Raw genomic sequence first — 12,524 nt, forward strand, 5'->3', positions numbered from 1 at the left:
TCGTGCAACAGATTTCAAGTATGTATGTGAAAACATGCTCTTCAGCTGTCTGGTCATGTTAAGTGCCAGATTCACAGGCACATGTATAGGCCACTTCTAAATGTGTACGGGCACTGTAAACATCAACTCCAGAGGCTTCAAGTAAAAGATCATATCATGTGCAAATACCATACATGGTAAGTGCAATGTGATAAACAGACACACGTGTGAATCGGTCATTGCACACTGGCAGCATGTTTTACTCCAGGCACTGACCAGTTTAGGTTTGAGCTGGTCCTCGCTGTCTCCATGGCCAAGTCGTCCATAGCGTCCTTTGCCCCAAGTGTAGAGCTCTCCACTGGATGTGATGCAGGCACTGTGTGCCCCTCCAGCAGCAATGTCCACCACCTCCACTCCCCTCAGAGACTCGATCACTCGTGGACGGTCACATGGGCTGAAAAAAAGGCCACAGGCTCAGTCTGAGAAAATGCATGCTGTTTCTTCACTACATATGAGACCTCACACACAAGCTTCACGATGTTCACAAGGCTCAACCTGTGCTGAGCATGAGCTCAAGTGACATCTGCTGGAAGCATAGAGAACTGTACAACTCACAGAGCAACTGTACAGTTTCCACTGCAAATTCATAGCGTACACACTTTACTATATACTGTGCCCATATTATGTCACATCGGGTGTGCCCACAGTGTAACGAACATTTCCTATTTATCAAATAGTCAAACTACTCAAAAGGTCAACTATGCTGAATGTCACATTAAATTCAGAGAATATTTTTGCACATACACGCACATACATACATAGAATTTCAAACAGCACTCACCAAATGAAGAACATACAATAGAAGCTTCTACTGACCTCCTATTGCCATGACCCAGTTTGCCATCCTCAGCCTCTCCCCAGGAATAGACCTCTCCCTCTGAGGAAAGTGCCAGGCAGTGTTTACCCCCAGAGTTCACTGCTACCTTACGGATGAAAACATGCTGAATGGATTCCAATAAGGTTGGGGTAGAGACAGATTCAGTGCCTCCAATCCCCAGACGTCCTCCAGCTCCATAACCTGTAGCATACAGCTGGAGAGAGAAGCATGACAGACAACTGTATAAACCTTTGGCTAGCCCGCTTTGTTTAACACCAGTTTCAACTAGGTTGAAATACCGTTGAGGTGGAAGAAAACTGCCTTACCTTCCCATCAGCAGTGACTGCAAAAAGAGTCTGCTCTCCACCAATGAGCTGAACAGGACGCAATGTGGCCAAGGCCTCAGTCGGTGTGGGAACTTTGACCTTTGCACCTTCAATACCACCCAGTTGGCCTCGATGGTTGTGCCCCCAGCCATAGATGGTCCCGCTGCCTCCCGCCGACAGAGTCCAGTCATCTGGACGTCTACAAAACATTTAGCACATGGTCATGAACCAGCACAAGCTTACTTAAAGAAATCTCTGATTGGGATGTAGTTTTACTGTGACAATCACCTGTTCATCCACTGCACTAGCTGTTCATCATGCTCCCTCTTGAACAGCTCGTGACTTTCATGAAGCCCATTCATGTTCTCATGGTCTGCCATTAGTTCCCGAATTTTCTTAGCAACCTTCAGAAAATAAAAAATAATTGCTACTACAATGCAATTAATACAAAAGACATACTATGAAACCACAGGCTCATCAGCATACCTCATCCAGGAAAGGGCGGGGCAAGGGTGTTCTCTTGTCCAGCGCCACTGCCACCCTAGAGGCAGTGCAATAACGACGGAACCACGCCCACTTGTGAGTTTCAGCACAGCATGGCAGAGTGTCCAGCTCCAGATCACATGCAAGTGCCACCAGCACCTAAATACAAAACATTTATTCAGTTTAAGTTCTCATGCACATGCACATGTACAAGCTTCTACATCTTTACACACCATGTTTCTCACACATACCTTGAAGAAGGGACTATGGAGAAGTTGTTTGCCTCCTCTGACGATGGGGTCCTCATATTCATACTGTCTCTGCAAAGCCTCAGGAAGCCCCTTCACCAGGGCAGCCAGAGCACTGCCTGTAAAACTCTACAACAACCAATGAACAATGCATAAGCCACTTTTTTACACACTCATTTTATTTTGATCTTACAACTTTGAATGTTGTACAGCTTTTAAGTCATTGCAGAATCATCTACAGCTTTTTTTCATCATTCAAGACAAATCTAACATTACTTTTTCATGGCTTCCTACCAATTAGTTGAATTAGTTCAACTAACAAAATTCAAAATTATAAATTGTGATTCCACACTTTCGAATTCACATGTACCTGACCATACAAGGAGGACATAAATGTTATACGTGAACATGTCGTTCAGACAGCTGGAAGGCTTTAGCCAGACTGACCATTGAGCGAGCCTCTCCCTCATTGTCTCCTAGCAGACGGTTGATGTTGATGGACTGGCCATACTCAGTAGTCAGGAGTTTACGTAACCTCTGCAGGGCCCACATACGGTGCCCAGCCGCTGGTCAAAACACAACACACATGCATTCACATGAAAGGTGAGAAGAAGCAAAATACCAATTACTTTTAAAAGGTCTCTATGCAATCTTTCACACTAAGACGCTGTTTAAGAAGCCAACATACCTAGGGCACTGAGCTGAGCGCAGGCTGCAAGTGAAGCAGCCAGTCTGGGAACAATGCTGCGGTTGGAGGCAAAGTTCAGACGAAAGTCCAACAAGCAGGTGACCAGATCCATAGAGGGACAGGACAGGATACAGCGATCAGAAAGGAGGTCTTTAGGGCCTGGGAAACATTTAAAAAATTAAAACACATATTTATACAACTTTTTTTTAAAAAACTGAATTAATTTTAATTGTGTTTAAATATTAATTTGAGGGTGGGTGATAAATGTACCAGCAGCAGGCATGATGGGATATACAGTGAAGCGCCAGCCCCAGCCATTAACAGAGCCATCACTGGTGAACTTCCATTTCAGCTCATCTCCTGGGATTCTTAACTCGCTGGACCAGTCTGACCACTCTCGACCTGAAACAGGGCACAAACCATAAGATAAATTACTTGCATACAACTCATTTCTTTAAATAAAAGATTTCCAAACTGTTAGCATCTCACTAAACAGAAGATACTATACTATGTCCATTGTGACTTGGAGCTTGTGGGACATCAAAAGTCTAATTAGCAGAAATAATTAAAAGTTCTTACAACTAAATCAAGTTTAAATCACCTGATCTGACAGACACTATCCTATTGGCTCCATCCATGACCGTTAACGGGTCATGTCTCCTCTCTGTAGAACACTGCCGGTCAAATTCCACACGCAGTCCTTCAGCACCTGATAATGCATAAAAAATAGCAATACAAACAATTATGGACTTTGCTTTCCAATGATGTGTCAATTTAATGTGATTTAAATTTTACTTTAAATGCAAGTTCATTTGAAGCAATACTGATTCAGCTCACACAGACCTGGTATTTTGACAGTTCCACTGGTGGAGGTGTCATCAGTGTAAGGGTGACTGCTCTCCACCACCACAGGCTGAGATGAAAGACGTCCACTCTGAGAATCAGTGGCCACATCTTCCAGCTCGGTCACACACAGCTCCAGTAGCATGTTAGCCACCTGCACATAAACAGAATTGTAGAACTTCAAATAACATACAAATGACAGAATGAATGCTCAAAGTAAAAAGAGATGATTAAACAATAGCTCAACAAAAAAGGATGTGTTTACAATAAAAATTGACATTTCAATAAATGGCAAGTAGGTGATGACTCGCATGTGCAATTGGTATAAGCTTTCTTTACTTGATAGGTACATTAGCCTCATCAGTGCTGCAGTGTAAAATTAAAGAAGCAAACTTGGATACCAAACTTGACTTAACTGATCAATTACATTTGAAGCAAGGGAAAAATTTTACTTCTCACAAAATGACCACATAAAAATCAAAAAGAAGGCGGCAGAAAGAGGCAGTGTGAACCTGGGGGTAGGCAGTGCCCATGCCTGACAGAACAGCTGATAGCACTTCTTTTCCTTTCTCGCCTGCACGCATAGAAACAGCCAGCTTTAACAGGTCCACCATCACTCGGGTGTCATCAGGCACCAGCAGACTTGTGAACTCATCCAGATATTGTGGCTCAGGCCCTACGGCTTTGTTCTGGCTCTCAGAGTCCTATCGTAACGAACAAGGAAGCAACAAAAAATCAAAAAAGTTTTCAGCTTTCCAAAAATCTTGTGTGATAAACAGAAGCAGAACATCAATGCACACTACTCTGTGGCTGACCTCTTTGGTTTTTGTCATAGTCTCAGCGATGATGCTGGCCGCTCCAGGGTCGTCTGTGACGGGGATGAAGGGGCGGGAAGAAGCGGCAGCTGCAGAGGGCGTTACAGCAGACGATGGGGTGATCGCATCCTCTGATGAGGTCATCTAGTGACAATACAATATCATCAATGAAAAGGGAAAATCAAAAAGGTATGTACATGTTTGTCTGATATCAAGTACATCACCAGTGTTCTATGAGGTGTGCTTGAATAGGAAAACAAAGAAAGTAGGAGGAATACTCTAGGATGTGTAGTACAGCATACCTCTCCCCTTTTGCTGTCCTGCCAGGGGTGAGGGCTGACTCGCTCCTCAGCGTCAGCAGACAGAGGAGGACCTTTAGCCTCTGAGGGACTGGAGGCAGATGAGCAGTCTGAGGGTGGCACAGGAGAGCTGGATGGACACTCCACTGGCATCATACATGCTGGCATCAAAGCTCCCACTACTGCGTCCCTATACACAAACACACCAGAAGGGAAGATTCAATGACTGCATGTTCCTGTCCATTAAACCACAGGTCCCAACACCTGGTCCTGCCTTGCACAATCTGTTCCCGTTTTAACACACCCACTTTAACTCCAGAAGGGCTTGTTAACTGATTAATTGGATCAGGTGTGTTGAGAGCAGGGTAAACTAAAATCTGCAGCCCACTTGGGAACCACAACATTCAACAATGCTCTACTGATGATTAGGTCTACATTTGTCAAAATTACTTGAAGAAAAAAAAAAAAGAAATAAAAACATTGCCCAAAACTCTTCCTTTTGAGTCCTACATATCAGAATGACTGTGTATCCTATGAGCATTACAGAGTGCTTTTGTCTAAGTAAATCTGTCAATTTTCCCTTACACCAACTGACATCAAGAAATGACTAATCTGCATTTAACCAATCGTTACAGCCATAGAGCTTCCCAAGTTTGCTTTGAGCTATTCAATCTTAGACCCTAACAGGCCAACACAACACACAAAGCTAGACAGGTGGCATGATACAGTACCTGGCATACATTATTTGCAGAGCAGACAGCACATGAGACAGAGCCTGCTGCTTGGCTAGATTACCATCCAGAGAGAGCAGGATCTTGGCCAGAGATGGCCTGTTGGGCTTCATGCTGCTCTGTCCACTCAGCTTATTACTCAGCAAGGATGGGTCACTGTCTGACGGTACACCTACATGACAAAACAGACACGCAAATAATGATCACATAACTGAACTTGGTTTTGGGGTGACCATAAAGAAAACTAGTGACAAGTGTAAAATGGGTGACAGAGAGAAAAAAAGAGAAACAAAGAAGAGAAACTTCTCAGTACTTTGAGAAAAAGCAATTGTTTTACCGAGGTAGGAGGCTCCAAGCGAGTCCCTGGCAGTCTGGAAAAGAACGGGCTCATGGACTGATGGCGTGGTGACGTCCACGGTTGTCCAAGCCACACTATGAGAGGAGCCGCAGGCTACACGTGTGATTTTCTGGCCCTCGAGGCCCTGAACAAGCGTGGGCTTCCTGTTAACTGTGGTAGTGCCATTCCCCTGCTGCCCATGATCATTATCACCCCATGCATACACCTGAAAAGAGCAAAATAGGGGCCTCAGTACATACAGACTCAACATACAGATGAATACTGACAAAGCAACACTACGCTTCCTCTATGTAGGCTAACGTTTTGGAACTGAATAAGTCTGGTGTTCACTGAAAAAAACTGAGAAACACATAAGTGATGCACATACTGACTAAACAAAATATCTTCAAGAGCCTGTAGCCTTACCTGCCCTGTATCTGTGACAGCCAGGCAGTGCAGTGCCCCCACAGCCACATGAATTATTTTTTTGCCTCGTAGTCCTTCCACCATCTGGGGCTTCCGCACATGCACATCTGTGCCATGACCCAGACGAAAGTAGTCCCCTTTCCCCCTGCACAAGATTTGATATATACAGTAATAATAATAATAATAATAATAATAATAATAATGAAATCATGTTAAATATAATATAAATATGTAATATTTCTCATTATTAGACTGTTGTAAGAATATTATTTAATTTACTTATTTTAAATAAAGTAGAAAAGCAGGTTATCTTACTCCAGTTGCAAATAATTTTGCTCATTTTTAGTGATAACATGGCTAAATTTGCTTTGATCAAGCAAACAGAAACATTTCCCTTAGATTAAAAGACTTTAGTTAAGATACTTTTCCAGTGAATGAAATGTAACAATGTACCAGGTCCAGACAACTCCAGATTTGGTGAGAGCAAGTGAGAATTGAGCTCCACATTCAATCTGGCACACTCCCTGTCCGTTCAGCCGCTCAATGTTCTGAGGGATATTGCACCCCTCACTGCCTCCACGGCCCAGCTTCCCAAAGTCACCATCTCCCCATGAGAACACCAATCCTACATGAATACCTCATTTTAATTATTATGTAATAATTAAATAAATAATAATTAACATGAATTTATGTAAAAATTAGTCCACTGCAACACAGAACAACAACATGCGTTCAATTACACATAGTGAGAGACATGGAATCCAGCACTAAATGCAATTTGCACCTTCGTCTGTAAGAGCCAGAGTCTGGGCATCACGACTTCCACATGCCACCTGAATAACTCGATGACCCAACAGCACTTTAACCTGCAAAACAAAAAGATATAAGACTGAAATATTAAAAATGTTGAGATACATAACTAAAACTAATGACAAGAATGTCACATGGAAAGTTTGCAAAAGGAAACTTGCCAGTTTAGGCCTGAGTTGAGTGGTGTTATCTCCATGCCCAAGGCGGCCGTATTCACCAAGACCCCAGCTGTACAGCTCTCCACTGGAGGTGATTGCTGCACTGTGGGAGCTGCCACAAGCAATGTCCCGAATCCGCTTGGTCTTCAGAGCTTCAATAAGTCGTGGCTTGTCACAATTCCTAGAGATGAACTTTTCTTAATTTACTGCTAATAAGTATTTAAAAAGGCACTATTTTGTAAGCATATAAGGTGAAAAGACAATTATAAGTTGGGCTTACATTCTACTGAAATGTCCCAGTTTGCCATCATCTCCCTCACCCCAAGAAAACACTTTTCCATCCACTGTCAGAGCCATAGCATGGCGCCCACCTGTGCAAATATACAAATAGCTTCAAGTGGATTAAACCAACATATGCCAAAAAGAAAGACGAAATACTCATCACACATACTGACCTGAATGTACAGCAACCTTCTTCACCACATAGTTGCTGAGGGCAGAGACCTGGCGTGGGATAGGTATAGTACCACTGGACAGCCCTAAGCCCAGCCTGCCGTTAGTGGCCTCCCCACAAGCATACACCTTTCCCTCTGCAGTCACTGCAAAACACACACACACAGTCAGGCTGCAAGCACAACTCAAAACTGCTAGTCTTCAGTAACCTTTAAAAGAGATCGTACATATACAATTGAAATAACTTTAATATCATTACAGGTAATAATGTAACTTAAGTATCTACAACGTTACAGTGTTCACATATAAAAACAGACTGCCATTTTTTGATTCAACAAAACTGAACTCACCTGCAAATAGGCTCTTGGAACCTCCAGACACCTGTACTACATTCAGAGCGGAGAGTGTCTCAGAGAACGATGGAACTTTGATCTGGCGAAACATGAAATGAGACCAATAAGTTCCATGAACTAATAATAATAATAAACTAAAAAATAATAATAAACTCCATGAACATCAGAAATATAAATAAATGAAAATTTCTCTGAACACATTAAATTCAAGAAATAAGAAGTAGTTTACATTACTGACTTTTGAGCCTTTGAGACCACCCAACTGGTCTTTGTCATTGAGACCCCACACAAACACTTTGGTTCTGATGGAGGCACCAGATTCCAGCCCTGAGGACCTCTTTCGAGTCAGGCTGCAGCAGGAGACAGAGTACTCAACCATCACCAAAGTTACAGATACAGTAAAGTAACCAAGATTCCATGGCAACATACTGAATGAAGACCACAGAATCAAAAGATGCTTTGCATGTATCTTTCATTGTCTTCAGAACCACTTACCTCCCGGTGGCTCCTTTATCATCCTCCTCTTCTTCATTGTCTGATGCCAGGAAAGGGACAGTGGCCAAGTCTTCATCCTCAGCACGGATGCGACCCACAATGCTCAGGCCATGGATCTTACAGTCAATCCCTGAGCTTCGACACTGCTTTATGGCTATCTCTATGTACCTGTGGTACTGAAAATAGAAAAAAGCTCTGATCTCAACTGAGACATTAACAGGCCTGTTTATAAGAATGGTGCACAGCAGGGCTGCACAATATTGACATAAAATGCAAAGTTCAATAAAGTTGTCTGATACCATGATGACAATATGGGCAGCAATCAATTGCTGTTAAAATAATGTGCCTCTGGCTGGATAGAACACAACTGGGGACATTTTTGGTATGTGTTTAAAAAAATAAATAAATAAATAACTAATCTCTCTTCAAACCCCACTTCAAACAAAACAAACAAACTAAATTACAAAAGGACCATTTACTATTCTGCAAGTAAAGAGAAACTAAATACTAACAACTTAAATCAGCACTACAAACACAATTTTGTGCACTGAAGGGCTGAGAAACAGCCAGCATTACCTGAACAGCTTGTTCTGTCAAGGTTACAAAACCAAATATTTATTTATTTATTTAATTAGGCACACTAGGAAGAAGAGGGGGAAAAAAAAAACAAAAAAAAAAAAAACGCACACATTCTTGTTTCATTTCTAGTTATTCAATATTGTTGTCTCAGGCATACCGGCTTGTATTTTGTTTAATAATGAATGCTGTTCTTGCTTTTGGTTAAGTACAGCATCATGGCATTAATAGATGTGGGACTCTTATTTTGAAGGACTCCGTAAGGCCATAAGGTTGCAAGCCACTCTAATGATATGTTTACCGTGAAACTTGTATCGTGATAACAATAAAAATACAATTCATCATGTAGATCTAGTGCATAATGAAAACTCACTTCAGTGCAGTCATTTAACAAAGAAACATTAGTGTCTGTAGGGTTGATGTTGATAGTCTTCAGCTCGATCAGGTTGCTCAAGGAACTTCCACCTAGGACACATTATAAAATATATAAATCTTCAAAAGATCCAATGTCACAAGAAAAACTTTTATTCCAAGAACCATGTAGTTTTTACCTGACACAACAACAAGTGAAGGCATGTAGCTGCTATCTGCTGGGTCCACCATCATCTTCAGCCTGTGGACCAGAACATCTGGGAAGAGCTCCAATCGAATCCAGTGCTGTGGTGATCAGCACAGATGTACAGACATATAAAAAGACCAAGAGATTTAGGGTTCCTTCAATGCTTTTTAACATTTTTATAAGATCTAAACAAAGCAAAAATAATACCATTTCCACCACACAAAACAAACACAAAAAGTATGGCATGCATCGATAACTATTTTACTCAAACTGACTGAAAATCGAACACTGATAAATTTTTTTGTTTTTTTTGGTCTTTTCAGTGCATTTGACTTTCAATTCTACATTCCTCTTCATCACAGGTTTTAGACTACAGGACTACTGTCAGAGGACTATACTGGGTTGATAAACTATTTAAATGAGATATGACCTCATATTGATCCAACACACAGGTATTATCCTGCTGCTTTGTTTCTGTTTTGAATATGCGGTTTCTGTTAACAACTGATTTAACGCTGCAGAAGTGCCCAGCATGGCTGATAAAGCAAAATGTAACATTTTAGTTTTTTTGTGGTGATTAGTTGATTTTGGTAGCACATCACTCACACTAAGCAGCATGAAACACACTGAAAGCTCGATATTCACACATTTACATTTTAAGTGCCCATATTTCAACAGCCCATGTTGACAAATGCCAACAGCTGTTCATAGTGCCTCTCTCCAACAAAAGAATAAACAGCAAAAAAGACACAAAAGATTAGAACTGTATCTGATATAATGTATACAAACTTAATCCATTAAAATAACAACTAATAGACACCCCCAAGTTGAATACTTGTAACATTGATAAACTAGGCATTATGACACGACATTTTACATTTAAAAACCATTTTTAGATTTTATAAGACCTTCAAGCATCCACAAGCATCCTATCTTTCTTGACACAAATGAACAACATCCTGTCAGCATACTTACCTGTTTTAATTTATATATTTCCACCATAAAAAAGTGTGTATATGAACATGGCTATCAGACTTATTACATTTTAAAACGGTATGATTATACTGTGGTATAAAACTCCGTGATAATCACTAAAACCACTAACTCCTAGCTAGCTCCATCCAAAGTTGGGACACTATCAGTAACCCTCAGAACTTCCCTGTACATGGAGCAACGTGTAACCGACCTTGCCCTGAGAACCAGATGACTGCCAGCATTGATCTCCACAGTCTATGAGTCTGGAGGCCTGGTTAACTGAGGAGGACACATTGAGGTTCTTCACTGCTCTTGACCACTCGTCTATCAGCATGCCCCGCTGGCTAATGTGGTGCCTCTTCAGTTGTTTTCCTGACCGCCCACTGAAGGCTGGAGACTGACCTACAAGTCAGAGGTTAGAGGTCAAATGTGTGGCAATGAGTTACATTAAAGCAAACAAATTCAAATCCGCCAAAATAAATTTCTAAACTTCTCATATCTAACGTGTACATGAAACTGACCTGGTTCATTTATACGTCCAAAGGAATGCCTGGGGTTGTGTTTGCGGGTTTTAAAGCAGCTTTCACAAAAGTCAAAGTCATCACAGCTGCGACACTTAAACCTGGGCCCATTAATTGGAAACATCTGACAGCCGTCACACCTTCAGATGTAAAAATATCACTGTCAGAACGAACAACAATGTATACTTTGCTTATGAATACCTCAATCTGCTATTCATATATGCACAAGCAAACAAGCACATACCTGACCCCAGGGTGAACACTAGGCACTAGCTCCATCTCAGACAGCAAGCCTGTCCAGTGTGACTGCTGAGGGAAATCCACTATCACATCCTTCCCATTGGCACTGAAAGCTGAATCAGAAGGATAAGTAGTGCGCTACTAAGAAAACACAATTCTCTTTTAAATAAACATGAGCTTGCTTTCAATAAACCTCACCTTTAACTGTGCCCACACTTCTGTGAGTAACAGAACCCCACTTGTACTTTGGTGTTGTGACTGAAGGCTTGACACGCACCTTGTCTCCAATCTTAATGTGGGATGGAGAGCTCTGAGGAGGAAATCCTGAAACGGAAAGAAAAAAAAAAAAAAAAATAGGTTTCCACTGTGAAACATCAATATTATAGGTCCAATGAAAGAGAATCTTGCATTAATACACATATACACACAATTTGGAACAATGTGTGTTAAACTTGGATCCAAGTGGCCACAGCTCCGCAGAGCTCAAGGTTCTGTCTTATTAAACACATCTGATTAAACTCATCAGGTAATGAGCAAAGTCTTAAAGTGCTGAACTCTGGTTGATAAAAAAAAATAATAATAAAAAATAAATAAATAAAAATTAAAAAAAAAAAAAAAAGAGAGAGAGAAAAAAAACGCTAATCTTTGCAGAGCTTTGGCCAAAAAGGAACCTAGTCTGAGATCTGTTTTAAACCATTGTTAGAACATTCTAAAGATCCTTGAGTTTATACTTTTCCAAAGTCACTAGTTGTAAAAATGCTGTGTGGATGAGGGCTAGATTACCCAGCAATTCAGTGTGGATGTAGCGGACCCAGTAGGTGCCACCTTTTTGTTGCCAGTCACACTGCACATTTAGATCATGCAGGCCATCTCTGTCTAGTTTGATAACTTTGCCAACATCGCCCTCATACACTTCCTCATATGTTCTGCAACACTTCACCATCATTCCAACCTAAAAAAGTACACACAGACACACCATATGAGCCCAACATGCAGCATAAAGAGCACTATAGCTGCAAGCCAGTTGCTATGCCATCCACTCTCCAATAAAGCCAACTAAGAAATAATGCATGTAATTTCAAAATGGCATGACCCTGCTAAGCCAATTACCAGCATGTAACATGAAAAATGATGCATGTGTCTCCCTACCTGTATGTTCTCTCTTACATATACAGCATAGTCATCGTTACTTTGAAAGTCCGACCTCTTCTTAAATGTCTGACTTTCAGTGACCACGACTCCAGGAGGCTTGAGAGAAAGAAGAATGAACATTAAACAATGGTCAACATCTCAGCAAATGATTCTGTGTCTTCCTTTGACTTCTGTGTATGT

The 12,524-nt window shown here is 41.3% G+C and overlaps 1 protein-coding gene across 5 annotated transcripts in view; it reads right to left on the reverse strand.

Annotated features, from left to right (window-relative positions):
- herc2 (HECT and RLD domain containing E3 ubiquitin protein ligase 2) overlaps positions 1 to 12,524 on the reverse strand; it is a 70,586-nt gene that overhangs the window by 12,604 nt on the left and 45,458 nt on the right. For all 5 annotated transcript variants that reach the window (XM_017720611.2, XM_017720644.2, XM_017720636.2 and 2 more), the window contains 33 exons: positions 12,342 to 12,440; positions 11,976 to 12,144; positions 11,391 to 11,516; positions 11,197 to 11,305; positions 10,953 to 11,092; positions 10,643 to 10,833; positions 9,449 to 9,554; positions 9,271 to 9,362; positions 8,322 to 8,497; positions 8,065 to 8,176; positions 7,824 to 7,905; positions 7,476 to 7,619; positions 7,301 to 7,391; positions 7,024 to 7,201; positions 6,837 to 6,918; positions 6,506 to 6,677; positions 6,053 to 6,197; positions 5,627 to 5,852; positions 5,290 to 5,461; positions 4,562 to 4,748; positions 4,260 to 4,403; positions 3,957 to 4,148; positions 3,445 to 3,598; positions 3,203 to 3,310; positions 2,872 to 3,003; positions 2,602 to 2,760; positions 2,361 to 2,479; positions 1,917 to 2,042; positions 1,669 to 1,824; positions 1,471 to 1,586; positions 1,183 to 1,381; positions 856 to 1,070; positions 256 to 433 (listed from right to left, as the gene is read on the reverse strand). In XM_017720611.2, coding sequence (XP_017576100.1) covers positions 256 to 433; positions 856 to 1,070; positions 1,183 to 1,381; positions 1,471 to 1,586; positions 1,669 to 1,824; positions 1,917 to 2,042; positions 2,361 to 2,479; positions 2,602 to 2,760; positions 2,872 to 3,003; positions 3,203 to 3,310; positions 3,445 to 3,598; positions 3,957 to 4,148; positions 4,260 to 4,403; positions 4,562 to 4,748; positions 5,290 to 5,461; positions 5,627 to 5,852; positions 6,053 to 6,197; positions 6,506 to 6,677; positions 6,837 to 6,918; positions 7,024 to 7,201; positions 7,301 to 7,391; positions 7,476 to 7,619; positions 7,824 to 7,905; positions 8,065 to 8,176; positions 8,322 to 8,497; positions 9,271 to 9,362; positions 9,449 to 9,554; positions 10,643 to 10,833; positions 10,953 to 11,092; positions 11,197 to 11,305; positions 11,391 to 11,516; positions 11,976 to 12,144; positions 12,342 to 12,440 — 4,797 coding nt within the window. The remainder of the gene's footprint in view (positions 1 to 255; positions 434 to 855; positions 1,071 to 1,182; positions 1,382 to 1,470; positions 1,587 to 1,668; positions 1,825 to 1,916; positions 2,043 to 2,360; positions 2,480 to 2,601; positions 2,761 to 2,871; positions 3,004 to 3,202; positions 3,311 to 3,444; positions 3,599 to 3,956; positions 4,149 to 4,259; positions 4,404 to 4,561; positions 4,749 to 5,289; positions 5,462 to 5,626; positions 5,853 to 6,052; positions 6,198 to 6,505; positions 6,678 to 6,836; positions 6,919 to 7,023; positions 7,202 to 7,300; positions 7,392 to 7,475; positions 7,620 to 7,823; positions 7,906 to 8,064; positions 8,177 to 8,321; positions 8,498 to 9,270; positions 9,363 to 9,448; positions 9,555 to 10,642; positions 10,834 to 10,952; positions 11,093 to 11,196; positions 11,306 to 11,390; positions 11,517 to 11,975; positions 12,145 to 12,341; positions 12,441 to 12,524) is intronic.

This window comes from Pygocentrus nattereri, chromosome 26 (genome assembly GCF_015220715.1).
Source record: "Pygocentrus nattereri isolate fPygNat1 chromosome 26, fPygNat1.pri, whole genome shotgun sequence".
NCBI lineage: Eukaryota > Metazoa > Chordata > Actinopteri > Characiformes > Serrasalmidae > Pygocentrus > Pygocentrus nattereri.